Genomic DNA, 23,859 nt, shown 5'->3' with positions numbered 1-23,859 from the left:
CTAGAGGAAGACCAAAGAGGAGGTTCTTGGATGCAGTGAAGGAGGACATGAGGATAGTTGGTGTGGGTGAGGAGGATACAGAGGATAGGGTAAAATGGAGGCTGATGATTCGCTGTGGTGACCCCTGAAGGGAGCGGCCCGAAAGGAAAAGAGAAGTGAAAACAACTAAACTCAGCCACAGGAAGTCATGGCTGCTCGCTAGGAATGACGTACCGACTAACAAAATATTTAAGCCAATCAAATTTCATCACTGTGGCTTTTTTCGGCCAATCACAGCGCATCTCTCCGAATAGTTGTCTCCCCAGCAACTACCATTCGCTAGCCAGGTTAGCATTCGTCTGGATACGAAGCTAATCCACAGAAACACCCAGTTGTCTGTCCACTGCCTATGTTTTTGTGATTCGCCTGAAGTTACTGAATTTAGGAGACGCCTGAGTGAATAACTCGAAGGTAAAGAGTCGTGTTTACTTCTGTGTATATGCCAAACGTCGCAGGAGGGGGCGCAAATGACACATGACGTGCCGTTGATAATATAACGTTATCTTCATTAGCGACGTTAGCTAGCTAACATGCGCTCATCAAACTTGGACCTTAAACAAATATAAAATAAATTGGATCAGACGTGTGTCTGATCGTGTCCTGTGTCGCAGTTCATATCAAAACGTGTTTTGTTTTTCTGATATGCTGAATTAACTTTCTTGCCATGGAAATTCAACATAATTACTGATTACTCATGATAACCTCTCCAGCGCTTTGTCTTTCTCTGAAAACATTGCAGGTGAAGTTTTTTTTATTTAATCCTGCCATGGATAACTTTTAACTAAAGCTCCTCCTTCAGATGCAGTTCATGCTGCTGTTCAGCCGTCAGGGAAAGCTGCGGTTACAGAAATGGTATGTCCCTCTGTCTGACAAAGAGAGGAAGAAGATCTCCAGAGACCTGGTTCAAACCATACTGGCCAGGAAGCCCAAGATGTGCAGCTTCCTGGAGTGGAGGGACCTTAAAATTGTATACAAGAGGTATCTGGAAAAAAGAAGTCTGAATACTGACTTCACTTGATCTTTCCTGGGTGGCATTTACAGTATATTTCACACAATCACTCATGCTCGGGTGAATATTCACACATAGACACTAAACACATGCACGCACATGTAGCACCTGTTTCTTTTCATCTGAAAGGGGCTTTCAATGCAAAATGTAATGGTTGTAGGTGTTGTTACTCATCTGCTGGATAGTTTGACTCTTAAGAACTAATTTAAATCAATCTATTAAACCAGCTGTAGCTTCTAGCTGGATACGTATATGAGATATTGCAGGTATAGTAGAGTGTAAAAGGTTAAGGCAATAAATCAAAGTGAAGATGATTTCAGAATACTGGCATGAATAGGTTTTATATATCAATTAACTTAATATAAAGAGCATTATAGAGAAGAAACCTCAATCAGTGTTTGTTGTGACCATCATCTGCCAGTTCTGTTTGGTTCACAGTGTAACTAGGTTGTTTCAAGCATCATGGAGAACTTCCTACAGGTCTTCTGTGGATTTTGGCTGTCTCAGCATTATCTGTCTCTTCATGTAATCTCAGACTGACTCCTTGATGTCGATATCAGGGCTCCATTTATTTAATTCACGTCTGAAGATAGTTATTTGTGACTCTGGCTGTATGTATTGGCTGGTTGTCATGTTACAGAATTAATTTGGAACAAATCAGATGGCTCCCTTACGGTATGGCATGACAGATAAAAATCTAAACATCTAAAATTTCTGCACAACCCTGTACCTTCATTGTGTTCATTATTAGTAATAACATAAATAATAAATAAATATAAATAATGGTTTAGCAGCTCTAGGTCCACTTACTTACTTACTTTTTTGGTGCATTCATCTACATCTTAAGTCTTCATCGGCAGATCGAGGTTGGTGAGTTGTGTTAGATGGTTTACTTTTCATTTAATTAGATTAGAATAAATAGATTAGATATTTATATTTATGTGTTATTTCCTGGTATTTCAGAGAATAATGTTAGCAATAGGATGCATTCATGTTTGGTTTGTTATATCACTTCTGTATCTGGTGGTTTGTTGGGCTTGTTAATGAGAATCAATGATTCACTGATTATTTTGTCAGGTACTGAGATTACTGGCATTTAGACATCGCCTTCTGGTGTGTTATGAAAACCAGAAAAGCTCTCTCTCTAGTAACAACAGTTTAACAGTGGAAAATAATGGTACAAATACATAAAGTAAATAATGCCTGATTTGTTGTGGACATATGACTGCAGAAGACACATTTTTATCTTCACATCTGTAATACACAATTACAAACAGCCAGGACAACGTTCTGCAGTAGTGAAAAAGGTGTTTACTTGTTGAAGTAAATGTTTTAGCATTGGTTGGTAAGCGTAAAGCTAAAAGGAAGTGATACCAGCAGTTGGCAATTTAAAGAATTTTTGCACATATTCTAGGCATTTTATGTGTCTTGCATACAAAATGAATAGTAGGGAAAATATTTTTTTCTAATGTAGTGGCTTTAATGCTCTGCCGGTTAAACAAAAAGTACCATACTTGCATAAACTGTCTTTACAGAGTGGCTGCATTCTCTCATTTTGGGCTGACTTGAATATGAACTAATATTGCTCTGTTGCATTTCTGCTCTCTTTATATTGTAGATATGCAAGTCTGTATTTCTGCTGTGCAGTAGAAGATCAAGATAATGAGCTGATCACCCTCGAGATCATCCATAGATATGTGGAGCTGCTGGACAAATACTTTGGCAGTGTGAGTCTCCTAAACATCACACATGTAACATGCTTACTTATGTTAAGCGAGGAGGGCAGAACCATTTTCCACAAGAATTTTAATCGTTCTGATCTGCAGCTCTTTTCTGGCTTCACAGGTATGTGAGCTGGATATTATCTTCAACTTTGAGAAGGCCTACTTTATCCTGGATGAGTTCTTGCTAGGCGGAGAGGCCCAGGAGACGTCCAAAAAGAATGTGCTTAAGGCCATCGAGCAAGCCGACTTGTTGCAGGAAGTACGCACGGTTCTTTATTTGATTGTTTTCACTGTCAATTAATCTGCTGATGATTTTCTTGATTGGAAAAAGAAAAATTCCTATGTGATAGGCAGTTTTCTTTCTTCAGTCTTCAAATAAGTAGATTTTCATCTTACTGTCATTCAAATGTCCATTAATTCAATGTTGAATAATTATTGCAATTCTAAATTGTTGTAGGTATAGAATATTTTCACTCTGCAACACTGTTTAACCAGACAAAATGTTAGGTCTACCATGTTGATGCATTTCTTTTTTTTTTTTTTTTTTTTTAGCTTGTAAACACCTGCAGCTGCTGTCACCTGTTTATTTTAGGCCTGCAGCACTTTACTGATACCGCTCTGTCCCTTGTGCCAGTCCACCAAAGCAAGCGCTGGCCTGCCTGTTGGCATTGCTGGTCAGCTGTAGTCATTTGCAGTTGACAGAATCATTGCTCAGTGATTTATTTTTAGCAAAGCAATGCAGTGCTATTGTTGTAACAGCATGGCTGCAGCCCTGTGAAATGTTTGTCACTGGGAGGCCTCCTGTTCCAATCACACATTTAGTAACTTGCAATAGTGAATCATGTTATATTAGTTAGAATTTGGAGTGATACTTTGCAATACAAAATGTGACAGATAAGCAAACAGACAGTATGACAGCAGAGTCTTTGTCTTTCTTCATCTGCAGGAAGCTGAGGCACCACGGAGTGTTTTAGAAGAAATTGGACTGACATAAATCATCATGCCTTGCAGTTGTTTCACCCATTTGTTGAAATGGCAGCCTCCATGTCTTTCCCAGTTTCTCCTGTTCACTGTCAGTGTATGTATATAATCACCATCTGTGTACTGTGATTCTGTACTGTAATATCCTGTAATGTTCTTTCACTGTGGTGCCAACTATGGGTTTTATGTAAGTTCTATGTACCAACTCCCTCACTGTATTGTGCAATATTACAGACCTCACTCCCCTGATGTCTTTAAAGTCCACAGAGAACAATGTAGCGACATAAAGAAATCCAGCATCAGATTAGGTTGATCCATCATCTACTGCACAGTTGCTGTTGGGCTTAAAGGACTTTTTAAGGTGCTGCCGTAGGAGCCGTTGGTGTATCATGTACAGTATCACCATCACATTCCATTCACATAGCTAAGCATCTGATTTTATGAGAAATGAAAACATCAATATTTGGAAAACTCTGGTTGTTTCAATGAAATGAATGTGTTCTGAAACTACATCCAAAATCCTCAAAAAAAAATAATCTACCCATCTGGATGAAAAGATAATCCTGTACACTGCAGAGATTTACTAATACAGGTAGGTGGAAATGATCTTTTTGAAATGCATCAAAGTAGTAATACATCATTCTGTTTTTACAGTATTGTATGTTTACAGAACAATCAATACAATCATAGTTTTGGGCTGTAATCTTTGTTTTGATTAGCAAAATGCAGAACTGGAACTGTTTTGTTTTTCAATTATGCAGTATATGGGATATTTTTTCATTCAGATGGTTCGAAAAGTCTGAGGACAGCAGTGTTGCTTTGGTTTTTTGACAAGATCAGTGCACATTATTTGAAAAATCTGATGCTCAGTTCTGCGACTAATTGTGTCACTACTACACAGATAAATGTAACCCACCAATGAAGTGAAATCAGGCAATTACCCATAATCAGTATTAGTGTATATGTTTGATGAGTCCAGAAATGTACATTTCCTGGTTCCTTTTCAAAATTCATTGTTTACATAGACTGAAACACCATATTCTATGTAATTAGTGTCCTGTCTGTTAACTCTTACTGTTTGTTTTTCTGACAGTTGACTTATTTTCCTAACAAAACATTTTTTAACAAGTGTGAAGTTTAACCTCTGGAGACAAATCTTCAGTCTCTCCCTTAGTCTTAGGTCAGGTTCGAAGAATGAAAATAAAAGAAAAGAAACGCTATTTTATGTACTATACTTGGCTTAATCTCAAAGACTAACAGATGACCAAAGAACACTGTGCTTTACTGCCTCAGAGTTGTCTAAGGAAGGATAAGATGGCAGAAAAGGGACTGTAAAAATGTCACAACACACCAGTATTATGTAATTATTAAATTATATCTGTTTAAAGACAGATCTATCATAAGGTTCTTTACAGAAGCAAGAAGATGAACTTCACATATCAGGGTAATCAGCTTGTTCACTTGTCAGGAAGATGCAAGACAATAAGCCAATGAGCTATGAATAGATGTCTAGAACAAACTGTATGGCAGTCCAGTTTTTTTTTAATCTGCATTCTTGAAACCACAAGGTGTTTTGAATGTTCATAATCAGTTATTAAAGTTCATCTTTAATCTGCAAGTGTGCACTTACTTTTGTATTAAACACATTTGAAAGGTAACAATAAATGTATTAAAGAAAACCCAACCCATATGTTGATCTTGTTTTATATTGTTTGCACTCAGGAGACAACCACCATGCATTGTCACAGCTCCACTGTTCAATTATTAAAGCAATATATTCACATATGTACATGGTAAGGAGTGCTATCTTAGGGTATCAGCAAAAAAATATTCCTCCCTATACATTTACAGAGTTAGAAGGATAAACACATTAACAGATTTCCCACAGGTGCACTGTCATTCTGTTAAGACTTCACCTTCCACCTTGGAACTAAACGTCTGGGTGTCACTCCCATCTGAGTCATTGTTTTTCTGAATTGGCTCCATTTCATTTTTGTCTTTGCTGTGATTTGTTGCTGATCCATTGTTCATTTCTTCCTCCGATTCCTTCTCCATTTCTGACTCTCCCGATGAAGTCGCCCCTTCAGGCAAAGAGCTTTTCTTCTTATGCTTCTTCTTGCTCTTTTTCTTGCTCTTCTTGCTGTGCTTGTGGCGGGAGTGTGTGCTGCTATCAGATGTTTTCTTACTTTTATCTTGTCTCTTGGGGCTCCTTTCTCTACTTTGCTTGTTTCTCTCCCTTTCTCTGCTCATGCTTCTTTTCCTGACTCTGCCTTCTCTGTGAGTGTCTTCATCTTTGTCTGTACTGTCTCTGTTCTTGTGTTCCCTATTTTTATCTTTACTTCTGTTGCTCAGCCTGTCTTGCTCTCTGTCTTTACTTCTACTCCTTGATCTGTCTCTGCTGTGACTCAGATACCTCTCTCTCCTCCTGTCGCTGTGTCTCGATCGGGACAACCAATGGTCCTCTCTATCCTGGTGGGAGGTCCTCCTCTCACGACTCCTCTCTCTGCTCCTGCTCCTCCACCTGTCGTCTTCTCGTCTGCTGTGGCATCTCTCTGATCTCGGTGGGCTTCTGCTGCAGTGACGCTGCCTCCACGAACGGTCTCTATATCGCTCTGAATACTGCCCATCTCTGCGACCCCCCCTGATGTTGCGGTCTGGTGACATGTGCAGGTCCCTGTCAGCTTCCCAAAATTCATTGCCAGGGTTTCGAAATACATGTAGGAAGTTACAGTGCTTCCCCTTAGGGCACTTCTGTCTGTCAAACAATCCTAAGAAAAGAAAAACAAACACAAGCAACATTGTAAATACACCAAGCTGCATCTTGTATCTCTGCAATAATGATGCTCATTTCAGTACAATTAGGAACTTACCACATATTGCATTCTTCCACCGTGTGACAGGACATATCTCACAATGAAGCTGCCTGCTTGCATACCACCTCCCATTGAACTTGATGAAGGCCGCTTTACACTGCTCTTCTCTGGACAAAGCCAAGAGAACAAAGGATGACAAGTTCAATTCAAAGTTTGCTTACTGTTTGCTTATATGGAATAAGTCATGGAGTGGGATGTAGGCGTGCTTACGTGTCAAACTGAACATAAACATTTCCTCTCAGGTGTGGTTCATAATTGCAGCTCACCTAAAAGAGAAAAAAAAAGAAAAAGAAAAAAAAACAACTTTAGTGAACTGAAATCATTCTTGTAAAATCTTTAAAACACACAGGGAGTGCAGTCACCTTGGGATTTCAAGATGTCTGACTGCCACAGATTTACAGTTTGTGTTATAATCTCTCCTTTCACTCAGCTGCACTGCAGACATAGAAGTTTCTTATGGGGAGTCTTTGTCACACACATGCAAATTAATGCTGGTCAGAAACTCAGCTACATGGCTGTAAAGTCTATCTGGGGAAACCATCTCTTTTCTTACACACCCCCTCACCTTGAACTGAACCACCTTTCCAACACTCTTGAACTCTGGCAGGACATCATGGTAGAACTCGAGGAAAGACTCATGCAGCTCTTCCTCGCTGTGCTCCAAACAAGCATCTATGTCATAATCATCACGGCGTGCCTCCTCCATACCAAACGTGGTAAACATACCACGGACCATCAGAGTTGGGCTGACTGTGGGATAAACGTGCTTCCGAGAACATCTGGATTCATAGAGACAGGAGAGAACATACAAAGACACAAATGATTTCTGTAATGCATGTGTACGTCTATTGAAATACCACTCATATAGTGGGTTTATGAATATAACATATTAGGTCACATCAACTGAGAAACAAATGTTACCTGTCTCCAAATCGACATGCTCCAGTCTTAAGGAAGAATGGACAGTTGGCCACGTCACGCTCTGTTCCAAAGTTTTCAGAGTTCTCAGTCACAGGAGCCTCAGGGTTCATCCACGACCCTCCATTATCAAGCTGGAAGTGAGAACACGGGGAAAAAACAGCAAATTAGACATTTCATATAGCTCTTCTACATGGTCAAAAGAGTTGTAAACATATGCTAAGCAATGGTAATGAAAGTCTTTTTAATTTGGTTGTAAGGAATTGTGACATACAGCTTTGTCAGACATGGTCAATTTAATCTCAGTTTATACTCAGTATAAGTTGAATCTTAAGTTTACCAGCAAATCAGGAAACCATGGAAATATATATTTAAGTAATGTAACAATGTGCCCCTATAGCATTTTTACCCAAGTATGATATAAAATGTGAAGAAGCTCAATATAGAGTTTTCTGTGCAATTACATTCATACATGTTTATACCTGATTTTCAGCTTCATCCAACATTTTCTGAACAGCTTCCTACAAATGGTGTAAAGACACGGCTGGTGAAAATGTGTAGAGGTCAACATACTGCAGCATGTCTGTTACTGTGGGTTAAGACCACATTCACAAGGACTGATAGGCACAAAAAATAACTGGCATTTAGAAGGATCATTTAAAGATTTCTGGGTTCTGGTAAAGCAATTTAACGGAGTTGTCACACAGTAAAAGATACATCCTTGTTATGAGAGATGAAGGTGCTCTGTGTGCATCTTTAAAGTTAAGGAGTTGGATGGTTGCTTGTGCCACTCAGTCAAGGAAAAATATATAAAGAACATAACATGAACACAGCAAAAATACATTTATACAAAAGATATGTTTAACCATGTGATAATCTTTTGGATGGAAAGTAGAAATACTCATGACTAAATTTAGAAGAGGATATATTTCTTTCTGTTTCTATCCTCCAGGGGCCCGTTTCACCTCTCTCTCTCGCTTCTCCTGCTGCTTCTGTGCTTTTTCTTCTTCTTCTTTCCTCTGCTGGGCCTCCCATTCCTCTTTTATCACTCGCTAGAAACAGAAAAAGACATGATGCCAGTTAATACTGACATTTTATCAAGAATAAGTGGTCAAAAGGCTAATGGTGCACTCATGAATACGTTAAGTAATCACAATAGCACCCAGCTCTAACAGTAGTAGTCCTTTGGCCAATTTTATACAACTTGGGAGAAAAGTGCACATTGTCAGAGCCAGCTGGATGCATTTGAAAATTTTGCGAAAAACTCAAACTGTTTTTTTTAGTTCACGTTAATACAAATATTGTTGTTGGAACTTTACTGGTTTACTGATGAGAATTACTTTCCTGTATACAGACCACACATACCCACCCATGCTTTGTGGTATACCAATGGATATGACTGGAGGGCTGAAATAAATATGGACCATGGTACCTAATTCCTTAAAGGATTTAATCTGCATTGTGTTGTCAAGATTTCACACAGAAAGACCAAAAACAATCAGTAACTTCCAGCCTCCGATTGGCTGAACACACCTGATCCAGGTAATCAGCAGTGTGTAGAGCAGGAAAACAAGCAGGGCTGCCCACCCGACACAGCATAAATATGCTTTCAAAAACTGTGTAGGTATGAATTGTACATGCTCACTATGATGCATGAAAGATTACCTCCTCCTCCTCTTTTCTCTTCCTTGCAGCTTCCTCCCTCTCAGACCTCAACCTGAATTCCTCCTGAGCAAGCTTTTCTCTTTCCAGCCACTCTTCATGCAGCCGTAGTCTGAAAAAACATACCAGACACAACTCAAACACAATGAAAATGAATTTTCAATTTTTTTCAATCAAGGATGTTAGCATTGCTGTACCTATCCTCCTCATCTTCATCATTTATTCCTCCTTCTTCAGGTGTACCGCCTGCCCCGTTTTTTAAATCTATAACAGATTAATAAGATGTTTTGCTTAATCTGAGTAATGATTCAGTGACAAGTGTTAAAAAGACAGCTTATCACACTTGACAACATGAACTTGAATGTTGCCGTACCACTTCCTCTGGACTGGGCAAGAGCTTGTCGTTTCCGTTTTCTTCTCTCTTTCCTCAGAGCAACCCGGCGCTGCTTTTGACTAAAATTAAAGCACACACATACACACATGTTGAAAAAAAATGTTGTACTGCTTTTTGAGCATATCAAGCAGCTACATTCACACAGAAAGTAAACACAAACACAGTAACATCTGGGTTCATACATGTTAGCTTCAACTGAAGATATGCAACATTGCAAAGCAGCTAAGCGCGTTGACGTTTAGTGTTACAAAGATGTTTCTTAGGTTAACTTGGTCCTGCTGTCACAGATACAGATACACATCATCAGTGATACAGACCTTAACACAGGAGCAGAAAGCATTGGAGGACACGATGCTGCCATCCCAGAGTAAAGCTAACGCTAACTAAACGTTAGCAAGCCAACGTCTCTTAGCCCCCGTTATTTCTTCTAATCAGCGTTAAAACATTAAAACAAATGCTTTCTAGATGAACGTTTTATCGCAAACTCAATCTGTTATAACACAGTGATAGTATGGCTAAATAATTTCGGCTTGTATTAAAGCTATTAGCTAGCTAGCTAGCTGTACGCAAGATTGCTTAAGCTGCTCATGACCTTCAGAGGAAGAGGTGGAGTTAACATGAAGTACTACCGGTTTAAAATCGCCTTTAAAATATTTTTATGTGAGAAACATACAGATTGTATATCTCCTTCAAATGTGTGTCCTCCAAAAAGCTGCAGCCCTTCTTTCATCAGTAAATTAGCAGGTATAACAAAAATGTTTTGCACTTCAAGCATTTCAGAACCTGGTTCAATACTAACGAACAGTACAGTTAATATTAGTTTCAATAACATTTTAATTCTTTAAAGAGTGAAATAAATTGTGAGAAATGCCTTGAAACCTTTAGCAATTGTGAATATGACAAAAACAAACCATTTTAGCTTACCAAATAAACAAATCTGCATATTTTGAAACACACAAAAATTAATTAGTTGTTTATTTGTTAACCCTTCACAACACATGGTCAGCAAAACATCAAGGAACCCATTTTTGTAACCTCAAAACCACCTCAAAAATGTAAAGACCCCTGTCAAGTATTTTGAATCCCATACAAAAGTCCCATACACTATTAACTGTGACACTGAGTATGTCTTCATGTGCTTGCTGCTTCTTTAAACAAAAACACTTTTATTCAGTTTATGTTCACATTTTCAAAATAATAACATAAACGCCAAATAACACAACCTCTACTTGACATTGGAGTATTTTGTCATGTTTTCAGTAAGTCCAAGCCCCTGGAGAGGTGTCAGCCCACCATCCAAAAATAGCAACTGCTAATAACTGCAAACACGGAGCAGTATTTTGCAAATACTTCAGCCTTTTATTTAGACATCCCCAACATCCCTGGCATTCTCTGTCTCGCTCTCCCTGAACCTGTGTCATTCCCTTTTCTTCTCTGGCTTGGGCCTGAGGAAGAATGCAGGGTCAGTGCAGCAGCGGTAGCACAGAGCCTGAGGCACTAGAGTGTACAGGACATTGACCAGCAAGAAGATATGCTGGTTGTCAGCTGGTACTCTGTAGGAGAACGGCGTCCGTGTGTGAAGAGATGCACCAATATGAGAGAACTGGGCCTGTGAAGGAAACCAGAGAAACTAACATGGAGAAATAATGGTGATGACTAAAAGCGTCACGCTTAGTATATTCACACTTCTATCACATGCTTGTTAACTTTTCACATTTTTTTAACAATTTCTTGTAATTATTCTCCATTATGCATTTCACTGATACTTGGGAAAAAATAAACTGAAAATCTGATTAAATGTTCATTTTTTCAACTATTACCAAATAAATTCTTTTCTGTGTGAATCGAGTAAAACAACAAAATACACTAACAATGATTTTAGGTGGAAGGATTGACGAACCATAACACCTAAACAAATTCTAATATTGTCACTTAGATTTTTCAGTTTAACAGATTGCTTCCAGTTTTACTTTCATAGAAAGTCACTGAAAAGAGACACATGGCATCTCTCATAGCAACCACAGCTGTTGGAGCATCAACCTTCTTATTTATAGGCTGGCTGAACAGCTGACATTTAAGTGAATACTATTAATACCACCATTCCCCTTGGTCTGAAGTCAGCTTCTACCCTTATCCCGCCGGTGAGTGACGCACCTTCTTGCAGCTCAAACAGAATAGCTTTGTACTGTAGAGATGTGATTGGCACACTAGCTGCTTCCACCACTCTTCAGAGTTTATATATACATATTCGCTGATTTGGACCATATCTGTTTATGCAGTGCCCATTCTGTTTGACTGCACTGAAGAAGAACCTAAACAAGATCAATCTGCAATCACTATATATAGAGGACAAAGTTAGAGCAGCTTACATTGGGCCACTTGCCTATTACTAGCATTACTTAATCTACCTAGAAGGATTATGTCATGTGGAAAAAGAAAACGCTTCACAGAAAAACTGGAAACAAGATTTGAATAATTCACTATGGAAACAGGGTTAGAGATTAATGGCTCACTTTTATGGCCTCTGTATCTCAGCAATATGTTGTAGTATTAATCACATTACCTATACATCTGTTTCAGGAAAGTCAATATACATATATTAAAAATGTATTAAATATTTTTGCCTTCCAAATATTTTTTGATTACAATACAACTGTATAACAACAGTTTTTTACAAATAAAATTAAATATTAAATGCAAAGGTTTACTGTATGCAAACAAAAACAAAGATATAAAACACAATTAGGACATAAAAAAATAGAAGAAAATTTAATTAAAAACATCAAATGTCAAACTGAGATGCTAAAACCAGGGGAAATATTAAAGAAGAAGATATTAAGAAGAAAACAGAATTAAAGAAGTGTGTCTAATCCACAGAACTGTACAGAAGTTCTATGCACTTTAGATGTTTTAGATTCTTATCACACAACACTGTCAAGTATCTGATTGATCCCAGATTTATTGTGCTGTCCATTGTGCAGGACAACAAGCTCATAAAGAACTCACTAGAGTTTATGAAGGAAACTATTTATAGAGGCACGAAGAACCAGGAGTCCTACAACAGATGGTCTGACCCTCACAGAGTCCTGATCTGAGCAGTGTGGAGTCAGTCTGTGATCACATGAAGAGTCAGAAACACTGGGGCATTCTGAATCTACAGAGGAACTGTAGCAGCTTCTCCAAGGTGCTGCAAAGTACCAGGAGAAACCATGTGCAGGTCAAACCAAAGAGAACTGCTGCTCATTTAAGGTCAAAGGGTAGAGCTGCCAATACTGATTATATTAAGGTTTGGTTCCCTTTACTACACACTGTATGAAGTTAATTACTAAATGAAAAACTATGTAATTTATATTAAAAGCACCCCATGTGTAATTTTAGTGCATAAAACCTCTGCACAGTACCGTAAATCAGTAGAGTTAACCAGCAAGCCATACCTGTGCCAGTGCTCCTGAGTGCACAAGTGTCAGGTCTGGCATCCACTCACATCCTGGAACCAACAGCCCATAGAGAGTAATGATGTAGTATGGACCAGAGTACAGCATGCTCACCAACATCTGGCAAAAATGAATACAGTTCATTGCTTTGGTAATTCCAGTGTTACATGAGGTTTTGACACATTTGACATCTCTGAGTTACCTGTACTTTAGGATAGGCTGAAGGGTCTTTCAGGTAGGGCTCATAATGTTGTGTGTAGTCTTGACAAAATTTGCTCGCACAGTCCAGAACAATCTAAAACACAAACAGTTTGAAATAGAGGCCCTCTACATGTAGGAAACATGCTTTTGCCACTGTGTACGCATTGGATAATTGAGAATCTTACCAGACCTCGGAAGACACAGAAAGCCCAAGCTGGCATGAGGTAGATAATGAACAGCCAATCTAGAGGTCTCTCACGTAAACTTTTCTTTTCTGCCTCTTGGGTGGTCTGACAGAGAGACAGTAACAGAATGATGTTCAAACCGTGGTTCCTATCACATACACTGTGTCATGTTAAAAAAACATGACAAAGATATTAAGCCAAGAGTTGAACTTGTGTTTTGTGGCTGTTCAGAATATACACTACATTTGCTTTAATGTTTACTTATTCAGAAGGTATCAAAATAGGACATTATGTGCAAACTGTTATGTCATATTTCAAAACTGATCTGCACACTTTGCCTTTCCTCACATATAAAAGCTACTAAACATTATGTATGGGAATCTTTAATATAATATTATTGGAATAAATGCTAGTTTTAATCCTGATTTACTGTCAACTGAATGTCATGTGTAGAGGGCTGGCTGAAGATGCGGAAGCAGGTCCAGACAGACACTGAAATATACAGCATGTGGAGGAGGAAGTGAGGGCCAACTTGAGTCCCATATTTCCCTGGGAAAAGACAGACGTAGATACTGTCTCACTGCGGGAAAAAGCACAGACCACAATGTAGCAGAACTGAGAGTAAATCCTACTCCTAGGAAAAACTGCCAAGTTTGAGCCATTGTTGTATTCTCACATGTGCAGAGTTACATGGGCTACCCTACACTAGCCATCTAAAAGCATCCTATTATTTTTAGTGTAGCCCACTTACCCACAGCATTTCCAAGAATGTAAACTATGGCACGCATAAGAAAAGATCCCACCCAGTAGAGTCCAATGGCTCGGTAACTATCCCTGTGCAAAACATGAAACACTGCCATTGTCAAAACCAGGTGAATACATTAAACATCCAAAGACTCAAACAGACTGGCAGGTCAGGTCAACAGACCGATAGAAAGTGTAAACTTTAACATGCCACGGACTAATAGATAAAACACAATGCCACTCTTTCAGGTTTTGCATGAGTATGAGGAAAAATTGTTTTGTGAACAATGCAGAACATACCCCCAAGTAATCGCTGCAATCATGAGTAAATACATGAGATAGTGCACACAGCCATCCCAGTAGGCAATCATGTGTCCATGTGCTGTATTACTATGTGGATCTGCCTGAAACACAGGGAAGATTTATTAGTAAGAATGTGTGGGGAAAAAAATCATATTGGCAAATCACAAACAGGGCACAGAGTGCACATTAACACTTGCCTCTTTGAGATAAAACGTCACAAATCCATCAATGATGTTGTCCTGCTCCAGACCAATGATCAGATTCACCACACTGAGGAATGCATGCACTGCAAATACTGCAAAGATAGATGCATGCATTTCAATAGTAGATTTGCTCACATCAGGAAAACATTTCACTTTTGCGTTTGAGAATTCATACCATAGAAAAGAGGATCTACTGGAGCTTTCTTCTTGAGCATAAAACGTACGGAAATAGCCAGGATGAGGACTGTCATACAGCCAGTGAAGAACAAAGCTTCAGTACTAAAAGCAATAAAATATGTATTTTTAAAAGTTTGATAAATAATTTCAAATAATTCTAGTTAATGCTCCTTTATCACAATTTCAACAGAAATTAGAAATAACATCAAAATTTAGAAGACTTAAATGTGCTATTCTAACTCACCTGTTGTTGTAAATGAGGGAATTGAAAAAATAGCACACGGGGATGGACATCAGGGAGAGCACAAACACCCCCGTCCCCGCAGACGCGCTCATTGCGGAGCAGGTTGGCGCAATTTATCTTGTCCCAGAATTGAGAAGTTAAAATAATTCAGCCACATAAACTCTCATGTTCCCACTGCAAAGTCACACTTCACGGAATAGGGAAAAACCACAGTCTGTTAAGACATACAGTTACACACCTTTGCAACTCAGCTCTGGTGCACATGCTCAGTCATGATCTTCTGGACTCTGTCTCTCTCTCTCTTTCTTCTCTGTCCCAGTGGTGGATTGGTAATCTAATCTGTCATAGCGGGAATTTTCCAGTTTCCTTGTTTTTAATTAAACAAAAACGTTTGGTTGATGCAGTGATGCTACAAAATGCTGTTTGCGTTTAAAAGCAAGAAGTAGAAGAAAACGTCTGGCCAACAACCGGCCCATAAAACAAGCACATTGTTTCCTTTTCTACACCTTGAGCTTGTGTTACATTGTTTAGCAAAATTACAATGTGTTTATTTACGATTATTGTCACCTATAAATAGATTGAGAAGGTTTACTGATAGTGCCAACACTGACATCTGGTGGTTTAATCTGTAATAAATATTCAGTATTTTACAAGGCAAAACAAAAAGTACTGTATATTTAATTGTATACAAATCAATGTATTCATGTTATAAATATAATAGGTTTACTGTATGTGCGAATACCTTTGCTTGTGTTTTTTTGTCTTATTTATTATTAAATAATTTAGTCAGTTTATTTTGTCAATCGACTTGTTCAATCAAGTCTTAACTTGCTTATATATAAATATATATATGCTACTGTTTTTGTAGCTTCCTTGTCTATTGGTTGATCTGTTTGTTTTGTTGAGCGTCCGTTCAGCAATAAAGTTTAACCAAAAAATGTTTTGGCGGAAGTGTGCGTCTGCGTCATTTCTGGAGAGACGCAAAGTTAGCGCTAGCAGGTAGCTGAACATCGAAGAGAGATGGCGTCCGCTGTGATGGACGCCACGTAAATAAAGGGACGCACAGGTCGCCGTCATCGTGTGTCATTCACTGTTTTTGCACAAGCAGAATAAAAAGTAGGAGCCTGTCTTTATGGCGACCGGGAGCGGCGGCAGCGGTTTGGCGTCAAACCATGACGGTCAGGAGGCAGCGTCCACCTCGGCTCAGTCCGGAGCCGCAGCACCGCTCTCCAGCGCGCCAACCTCCCCGCCTGTGCTCGGCCTTCACCGGGAACCCATGTACAACTGGCAGGCGACGAAGAGCTCCCTGAAGGAGCGCTTCGCTTTCCTCTTCAACAACGAGCTGCTCAGCGACGTCAGGTTCATAGTGGGGAAGGGCAGACAGGCCCAGAGGATACCGGCTCATAAATTCGTCCTGGCCGCAGGCAGTGCGGTTTTTGATGCCATGTTCAACGGGGGGATGGCCACCACCTCGGCTGAAATAGAGCTGCCTGATGTGGAGCCCGCTGCCTTTCTCGCCCTGCTCAGGTAAAGCAGGTGATCTCCGTGCACAGGCCAAAGTCAGGCACAGTAGCATTATCAGCAACATTCAGCTGTGCATTTAGGTTAGGCTGTATTTAGTTACTGCATTACACACTGGGAATAAGCAAAATAACAGCAGTTTAACCCTCAGATCCTCACCAATCTAAGCAAAAGTCTAGGTAGCACCAGGCAATTAGGACACTTTGCATTTCATTGCAGCACTATTACTTTCCATTTAGCAGCCAGACAAAAACAGGCTGCTAACTTTGGCAGAAATTACAATTTGCAGATGCTTTTTGTAGCCAGTGTTGTCTTTCACCCACTCCACTAAGTCAGTACTTAGAAACCCTCCACCCTTTTACCAGCTGTGAAGCCTGTGGGTGGAAGTGTCTGGAGTTAAGCATGTGTCTGCACAGACAGGGGGAAGAATGGATTACACTAAGGAGCATAAAGAGCAGCAGATTCTGAATGAAAATGTCATGCAGTCATTACACATACTAAAATTACTGCTAATTTTTGATTTTTAAAATGTATTGAATAAACACTGTGTAACAATGTAGCTGAAGAAAGGCCTTTTTCATGTCTCATTGCCAAAGTGGTTGTATTTAGTTCTTTTCACTTCAAAAAAATGTAATTTGCCCAAACGTTTGCTTTCGTTTGTAATTTAGTTATTATTACACAGTAGGAATAACTAAATGGGAACATTATGACAGTAACAGTGGGTGAATTTAATAATATAATCCTCAGATTATTATAGACCTAATTTCTGATTAAAAACATGAGCTCTATACAGGATGTTGTGTTAATGTGACGGCTAAACGTTTTGGAATTTACACTGCTCATAACAACGTGGATAGCTGGCCCTACACTCTGTTCTGTTTCATGTTTTGTCCATACAGGTTCCTGTATTCTGACGAGGTCCACATCGGTCCAGAGACTGTCATGACGACTCTCTATACAGCGAAGAAGTACGCGGTCCCTGCTCTGGAGGGTCACTGTGTGGAGTTCCTCACCAAGCACCTCAGAGCTGACAATGCATTCATGCTCCTCACTCAGGTTATTTTCAGTCACTCTATTCTATGGTACATACTTGACACATTGGATGGTATTGGATGACTGGAGGATTTACCCTTTGTCAACTTAAATGTTGCTTTACCTAAATTTAAAAACTCACATTTATCTACTTAACAAAAAATAAATAAATAAAATTACATTAGTTTACAGTCGGATGTCCTGAAATAAGATGTTGCATTTTACAGCAACATATCTTCCTAGAAACATTGATGTGGTTGTCTGAAAAATTCACATTCCTTACTGTGGTTGGTTTTTACTGGATCTGATTTATACCAAATCATTAGTGCCTATGAAAACCAACAGATGACGATTATATAAAGCAGTTGGGAAATTGCTGTTGAGTTTGCCATGTGTAATACATGATGCTTTGTGCAGCTCACTATTTAACTCCCATTGTGTTGTAACTGTGGCAGTGGTTAACAGTTATATCCCAACCTCAGCACTGCAAACCAAATAAGATTATATTGTAAGTGGAGCAGGAATAGACAGTCTGATTTTTAATGCTGTTTTCTTGGGCACTGTGTGAAATACTTAACAATTCTGTATTGTTCTTCCCATCTGGAAACTAACAGCACTCCTTATTTTGCACAGTGATGCCAAATTTCTTTCTTTGTGTCCACAGCAGACTATCATCCAGCCATCAGTGGTTGAGTTTTTATGACATTTAGCAGTTCAGTTTTTGGTTTAAGCTGCTTTTTGTTTGTGTTCAATGTTTTGTTGTTTTGCTGGCTGCTATGCCTTCAGGCAAACACCATTTTTTCCTTGTTAAGCACAGTGGAAAGAAAAGTTGGCTGTAAAGCAACCCAGAGAGAACAAAAGACACATTTCTTTGTATTTATTGGTGTCAGTACTTGCCTGCTCATTTTAATTTTATTAACATGTTATGATGTTTGCCAAACCCCTAGTTTGACAAACTTAAATATGACTTAATTAAATAGGAGTCCCCAATTTAGGTGATGTTAGAATCCAAGGTATGAAAAAGTACACAGATTTCATTTAAAAAAAAAAACAATTTTAATGAACAGTCACACATTCCAGCCATTTCCTACTACTTGGACTGAGTCAGGTTGTAGTAGTGGCAGGCAAAATAAAGGTTTTTCCAGACACTCCTCTCCCCAGAAACATTTTCCTGGACATTTTGTGGACTCTCAGACCAAATAAGACATACAATTTCTCCTTCGTGTTCTGGGACTACCCAAGGGTCTCCGACTAGTTTCACATGCCCAGAAAATCTGAATTGGAATATGTCCAGAAGGTATCAAAGTGGTCCAGTCTTCCTCAGGATACAGCCAGAACAGCTGCAGGCCTTCTGGCCCAACACTGAAAGGTCTTTTTTTCACCTCTATGGCCTTCTTTACCAGCAGTTCTGAGGTTGCTGCAGTAAAATGCAAAACTGATGAGGTCATATGAAAACTAATTTAAAAACCTCTCTGATCATCAGTAAAGGCGTCTTCTTATCCATCACTACAGATTAATTTATCATGGACATTAAAAAAAACTGCTCATACCTGGATTCTCTCCAGTAGTGCTCTCATTCAACACTGGTGTAGTCTAAATCCCATTACTTGTATAAGTGACAAATTCTCCACACTTGCCTGTCATTTTTAATTTTGATGAAATGTCTATTGAATAAAACATCAGAGAACATTTACTGTGTGTGCAGATATGGCAGCCTGTAAGATCAACATTGTTTGTTATGTTTAACTCTTGACAAACAATGGAGTCCAATAGCAAAACTGTCTCAGATCAGGCTGTGGTGGTCTTTCCAGTCGATTTCATACATCTTTTATGTTAATTTAAAACAATGCTAAATAAAATAAAAATGCATTTTAGGTCTTCATAGCTTTTTTTTTTTTTTTTTTTTTTAAATGCAGCAATTCCCCTTTGGTGCATGGAAATTTCCAGAACTGACTAAGCAACACTAAAGTGACTTCTTTTGATTTTTCATTACAGGCAAGGTTATTTGATGAACCTCAACTTGCCAGTCTCTGCTTGGACACCATAGACAAGAGTACTGCAGATGCAATAAACGCAGAAGGATTCACAGACATTGACCTTGGTATGTGAGTCTTCTTGCCTGGATATTTCATCATCTACACATTGTTTGGATGTGAAATGCTACATATTCTTTGTGGTTGTGTGTGTAGACACCTTATGTGCAGTGCTAGAAAGAGATACGCTCAGCATCAGGGAGAACCGTCTGTTTGGGGCGGTGGTGCGCTGGGCAGAGGCTGAATGTTACAGACAGCAGCTTCCCCTGACCTCTGAGAACAAACAGAAGGTTCTGGGGAAAGCACTCTCGCTCATCCGCTTCCCGCTCATGACTATTGAAGAGTTTGCTGCAGGTAAACATATCACAATAATACGATCCCTTTTTCATGGTGCAATCTTGATCTATTCAATACTAATAGCACTAATACTAATAAATCCAATACTAAATATATTCATAATATTCCTGATGTGTCGATACAACTCAAACCACAGAAACCAGTTTGATATTCTTTCTTGTGCAACAGGGCCTGCCCAGTCTGGAATATTGTTCGATCGGGAGGTGGTAAATCTGTTTTTACACTTTACAGTAAACCCCAAACCACGGGTCGACTACATTGACAGGCCCCGCTGCTGCCTCAGGGGAGAGGAGTGCAGCATTAATAGGTTCCAGCAGGTTGAGAGTCGATGGGGGTACAGTGGTACGAGCGACAGAATCAGGTGAGATGACAAACATTGGGGAGCAGCTGTTAATCTGAGCAAACTCAATTGAAGTGACTTTTTTTCTTATTTTCTCTCTGTTGGTCTTTCTGACTTTGTAGATTCAATGTTAACAGAAGAATATCCATAGTGGGTTTTGGCTTATATGGTTCAATACATGGACCCACTGACTATCAAGTCAACATACAGGTAACTTCCAGCATTAAGGCACAATGATAATGAAGGAAAGATTTTTACACTGTTTATAACATGAGTGTGTTTGTGATGGAATAATAAATAATTTTGCATGCAGCCAATTATGCTAGTTACCAACCAAAAAATATACCAGCAAACAGATGAAGTCAGAAACACAGTCTGCTTTTTTTTAAAGGTTCAAAGTTATAACTTTGGTCATTCAGTAAAGACATGATTTTCTGTGTAGATCATAGAGAGTGACAAACGCATTACACTGGGACAGAACGACACAGGGTTCAGCTGTGACGGCACAGCAAACACGTTCAGAGTGATGTTCAAGGAGCCTGTGGAAATCCTGCCCAGTGTCAGCTACACTGCATGTGCCACCTTAAAGGTCAGTCTGAACCTGCTGTATTTTAAAATGTCCTAAATTGAATGAATGAACATGATCTGTTCTAGATCTAGCACTAACCCAGTGTCTTTTTAATTTTACAACTTAGGGCCCAGACTCGCATTATGGCACAAAAGGGTTGAAGAAAGTAACCCAAGAATCGGCAACAGGGACCAAGACAACATTCTTCTTTTTTAGTTCACCTGGAAATAACAATGGTACATCAGTGGAAGATGGGCAGATACCAGAGATCATCTACTACACATAGACTTAATACAGAATCGAGTAGGTACACTGAACCAGGGAGACCTCAGACTGTTGGGAAGACTGGACTGCTGGAGACATACATGTACAGTAGATTCAGAAATTATCCAACCCCTTCACCTTTTTCACATTTTGTTATGGTTGTTGTTTAAGTTTTTTTTTCCCACATTAAAACACCCATAGTGGCAAAGCATTATTTTTTATTTACTTTTGCAAAAGTAAAAGGGAAAAGCTGAAATGTGACATCGGCAGAAATATTCAAACCCTTGTTATGAAACCTCAAATTGAGCTCACATGCCTCCCATTTAACTTTATCAAATTTGAGATGTTTCTGCTCATAACTTAGCTTTAGAACTCCTAGTAAGGAGTCCTAGACTAGGAGTGATTGGGGACATTCTCAGAGCAACTCTAACCAAGGAAGGAAGAAAAGCTTTGACCTCAGTGAAGAGGTGTGGTTGACCCCCGTGCTAACCTTGACACTTTGTTTTAAAAGCTGTGATTGGTTCATTGAATTATAAATGTTAGAAAAAAGCTCTCTTATTGGTAAGGGGCATATTACAAACAAAGAACAGTAATGCAAACAGTTAAATGAACCAGAAAAGCTAACTGGACCGTGGAAAGGTTTACTTTTAGCTGAATTAGTTGATGAACATAAAAACATTTCAAATGGAAAATTTGGCCACAGTGTTACAAGACAAGCCAAGAGGCAGGCATGAGAGAACATGGCTTAATTTCTGGCGATATGGCATTACTGCGACAGGTGGGAGATATGGGCATATCTCTAATTAGATCAACCACAAACACTATTCCTGCAGTCTAATCTGTAGTGTTATATTAACTGACTCATTCAGTTTGGAGAATATTTCTTCTACCTCTCTCCTCCTGCCTACTCTTTATCACCTTAGCAGACAGCCTAAGGTTTAAGGTTCTTTGTGAATAAGTTATCTTTACCAATGTGATACTTCAGTTTTTCCTTTGAGATTTTTTAAATTCAGTTTTTGCCTTGACTCACTCTGCTATTGAGTGTTGATTGATGAAAGAAAAAAATAACTTAAACAATTTGAGCACAAGGCTGCAACATAAAACATGGGAAAAGTGAAGGGGTCTGAATACTTCCAGGTAGCACTGTATGTAGTGCCTCATCCCTCTAAGTAAAAAGTGCGTGTGTGTGTTTGCGCTGTATGTGTGTATCTGTCAATACAGTAGTGGTGTACTGACTGAGGAATGCGAAAACCAAGCTGTGGGAACATCACAGCTCTGGGATGAAAAGAAACTTTTGGGGGCATAAGCTGAATTATCAGTTGTAAATAGTATAAATACTGGTGTCGTGTCTGTGTGTGATTAATAGTAAGCTGCCAACACAGGGTTTTTTTCCTGCACAAGTAAACTACAGAGACAGCTACCATTTGTTGGTTGATGCCATTATATTTTGTTTGTTCTTTTGTCAGTTCTTGCTGTTGCATTTATCAAAAATATAATATTTTTATGTATTTTTTATTGTGCACTGTTATCATTTATTCAGCAGGTGTCTTGAAGTACTTTGTTTTTGCATTGTAATGCAGATCCATGTGTGTTCTGTAACGTTGCCAGTGGTATAGGCTGTAATTTATGACTGTTTGCTTAGCACTTCATTAAAACATGTAAAAAAAAAAAAGAAAAAAAGTCTATTTTTTAGGTTTTTGACAATAAAATTTGGTAAGACCAAAGATTGATTCCTTTGATGATCTCCAGATGATGTTAAATTATTTTTCTATACATTATATCATTCCTCTTTCTGTCACTAGGGGATGCTAGATACTCTATTTACAGTGAGCTAATGAAGTACTAAAGGAGTATGTAGGCTAAATCAGTGGTTTTAGAGTTGGAGTTTAGGAGAATAGAAAATGAAAAAGAAGACAGTTATCAAAATTAATCTGTTGAACCAGAATGTACGGCAGTGGAAGATGTATTCAGACTTTTCATCTAGGTAAAACTACTAATCCAGCAATGTACAAGTAGATATACTTTTACTTTTACCAACACCTGCCTAAAAAATGTAAAAGAATCATCAGTATAATGTATGGTACTTATTTATTTTATTATCCAAATGAGGAAGTGAATTTGATCACATGTGCAAAGAATATGCAGAAGCCCTAATAATATATTAAGTAGAACAAAGGCAATAAAAGTATCATACTTGCAACAATAACAATTAGCATAATGTATATTTTTTTGGAGATGTAAAGTGCGGTAAAACATATATTCTGGAATGCAACAAAAAGTAAAATTAATAAAATTAAATCAGCAATAGTGTAAGTATGTAGTTACTTCCCACCACTGAACTAGTTCAGTGTTAAGGGATCATAAGCATCAAGAACAGGAATTTAAGGTATACTTGAGCTGATACATCTGAACTACCATCCATCCATTATCTATACCCGCTTATTCTTATATACAGTCACAAGGATCTGCTGGAGCCTATCCCATCTCGCTTTGGGTGAAAGGCAGGGGTACACCCTGGATAGGTCCCCAGTCCACCTGTGGGAGGAAACCAGAGTACCTGGAGAAAACCCATGCAAACACAGGGATAACATGCAGCAAATAGCGAATAGACAGCAAAGCCACACTGCTGAAAGCTGTATCCACAGAACAGAGA

General features: G+C 38.8%; 4 protein-coding genes across 8 annotated transcripts; 2 read left to right on the top strand and 2 right to left on the bottom strand.

Moving 5' to 3' along the window:
- The first annotated feature begins 280 nt into the window (after window positions 1-280).
- On the top strand, window positions 281-5,437 carry LOC113138264 (AP-1 complex subunit sigma-2-like). Its single transcript, XM_026320580.2, has 5 exons — window positions 281-450; window positions 839-1,017; window positions 2,667-2,775; window positions 2,894-3,031; window positions 3,719-5,437. Exons 2-5 carry the CDS (start codon window positions 839-841, stop codon window positions 3,764-3,766), a joined length of 474 nt encoding a protein of 157 aa, XP_026176365.1. The 5' UTR covers window positions 281-450; the 3' UTR covers window positions 3,767-5,437.
- Window positions 5,438-5,441: 4 nt separating this feature from the next.
- Window positions 5,442-10,219, bottom strand: zrsr2 (zinc finger (CCCH type), RNA-binding motif and serine/arginine rich 2). The gene is made up of 11 exons (XM_026320572.2): window positions 9,918-10,219; window positions 9,580-9,659; window positions 9,404-9,470; window positions 9,210-9,318; window positions 8,510-8,596; window positions 8,027-8,065; window positions 7,548-7,678; window positions 7,192-7,405; window positions 6,837-6,892; window positions 6,624-6,733; window positions 5,442-6,521 (listed from the first exon to the last, which is right to left on the bottom strand). Exons 1-11 carry the CDS (start codon window positions 9,959-9,961, stop codon window positions 5,650-5,652), a joined length of 1,809 nt encoding a protein of 602 aa, XP_026176357.1. The 5' UTR covers window positions 9,962-10,219; the 3' UTR covers window positions 5,442-5,649.
- A 340-nt stretch (window positions 10,220-10,559) lies between these two features.
- Window positions 10,560-15,350, bottom strand: LOC113138263 (transmembrane 6 superfamily member 1). 3 transcript variants are annotated; one of them, XM_026320576.1, is made up of 10 exons: window positions 15,092-15,350; window positions 14,846-14,949; window positions 14,665-14,762; window positions 14,465-14,568; window positions 14,172-14,254; window positions 13,851-13,969; window positions 13,421-13,525; window positions 13,237-13,329; window positions 13,035-13,154; window positions 10,560-11,209 (listed from the first exon to the last, which is right to left on the bottom strand). In XM_026320576.1, the coding sequence occupies exons 1-10, from the start codon at window positions 15,181-15,183 to the stop codon at window positions 11,018-11,020; spliced, it is 1,110 nt and encodes a 369-aa protein (XP_026176361.1). In that variant the 5' UTR covers window positions 15,184-15,350; the 3' UTR covers window positions 10,560-11,017. The 3 variants fall into 3 exon arrangements, with proteins under 3 accessions (XP_026176361.1, XP_026176362.1, XP_026176363.1); XM_026320577.1 differs by lacking the exons at window positions 14,846-14,949; window positions 15,092-15,350 and having other exon boundaries at window positions 14,465-14,564; window positions 14,665-14,748; XM_026320578.1 differs by lacking the exons at window positions 14,172-14,254; window positions 14,665-14,762; window positions 14,846-14,949; window positions 15,092-15,350 and having other exon boundaries at window positions 14,465-14,511.
- Window positions 15,351-16,059: 709 nt separating this feature from the next.
- Window positions 16,060-22,719, top strand: LOC113138262 (BTB/POZ domain-containing protein 1). Of its 3 annotated transcripts, none has more exons than XM_026320574.1 (8): window positions 16,060-16,618; window positions 17,512-17,668; window positions 19,640-19,745; window positions 19,834-20,031; window positions 20,266-20,395; window positions 20,497-20,584; window positions 20,817-20,963; window positions 21,070-22,719. In XM_026320574.1, exons 1-8 carry the CDS (start codon window positions 16,224-16,226, stop codon window positions 21,226-21,228), a joined length of 1,380 nt encoding a protein of 459 aa, XP_026176359.1. In that variant the 5' UTR covers window positions 16,060-16,223; the 3' UTR covers window positions 21,229-22,719. The 3 variants fall into 3 exon arrangements, with proteins under 3 accessions (XP_026176359.1, XP_026176360.1, XP_026176358.1); XM_026320573.1 differs by having other exon boundaries at window positions 16,224-16,618; window positions 20,203-20,395; XM_026320575.1 differs by lacking the exon at window positions 19,834-20,031.
- Window positions 22,720-23,859: the final 1,140 nt, after the last annotated feature.

This window comes from Mastacembelus armatus, chromosome 3, assembly GCF_900324485.2.
Source record: "Mastacembelus armatus chromosome 3, fMasArm1.2, whole genome shotgun sequence".
Classification (NCBI taxonomy): domain Eukaryota; kingdom Metazoa; phylum Chordata; class Actinopteri; order Synbranchiformes; family Mastacembelidae; genus Mastacembelus; species Mastacembelus armatus.
This window is presented reverse-complemented; position numbering and strand designations above follow the sequence as displayed.

Bases quoted from the DNA above. Each gene is read 5' to 3' on its own strand.
- LOC113138264 (XM_026320580.2), top strand. From the start codon at position 839: ATGCAGTTCATGCTGCTGTTCAGCCGTCAGGGAAAGCTGCGGTTACAG. The intron at 2,776-2,893 runs GTGAGTCTCCTA...CTGGCTTCACAG, and splicing joins TGGACAAATACTTTGGCAGT to GTATGTGAGCTGGATATTAT. The intron at 3,032-3,718 runs GTACGCACGGTT...CTTCATCTGCAG, and splicing joins AAGCCGACTTGTTGCAGGAA to GAAGCTGAGGCACCACGGAG.
- zrsr2 (XM_026320572.2), bottom strand. From the start codon at position 9,961: ATGGCAGCATCGTGTCCTCCAATGCTTTCTGCTCCTGTGTTAAG. The intron at 9,471-9,579 runs GTACGGCAACAT...AATCTGTTATAG, and splicing joins TGCCCAGTCCAGAGGAAGTG to ATTTAAAAAACGGGGCAGGC. The intron at 9,319-9,403 runs GTACAGCAATGC...ATGTTTTTTCAG, and splicing joins GATGAAGATGAGGAGGATAG to ACTACGGCTGCATGAAGAGT.
- LOC113138263 (XM_026320576.1), bottom strand. From the start codon at position 15,183: ATGAGCGCGTCTGCGGGGACGGGGGTGTTTGTGCTCTCCCTGATGTCC. The intron at 13,970-14,171 runs GTAAGTGGGCTA...GTCTTTTCCCAG, and splicing joins CATTCTTGGAAATGCTGTGG to GGAAATATGGGACTCAAGTT. The intron at 13,526-13,850 runs GTAAATCAGGAT...TCTCTCTGTCAG, and splicing joins CACATGACATTCAGTTGACA to ACCACCCAAGAGGCAGAAAA.
- LOC113138262 (XM_026320573.1), top strand. From the start codon at position 16,224: ATGGCGACCGGGAGCGGCGGCAGCGGTTTGGCGTCAAACCATGACGGT. The intron at 16,619-17,511 runs GTAAAGCAGGTG...TTGTCCATACAG, and splicing joins GCCTTTCTCGCCCTGCTCAG to GTTCCTGTATTCTGACGAGG. The intron at 20,032-20,202 runs GTAAACATATCA...CTTGTGCAACAG, and splicing joins TATTGAAGAGTTTGCTGCAG to GGCCTGCCCAGTCTGGAATA.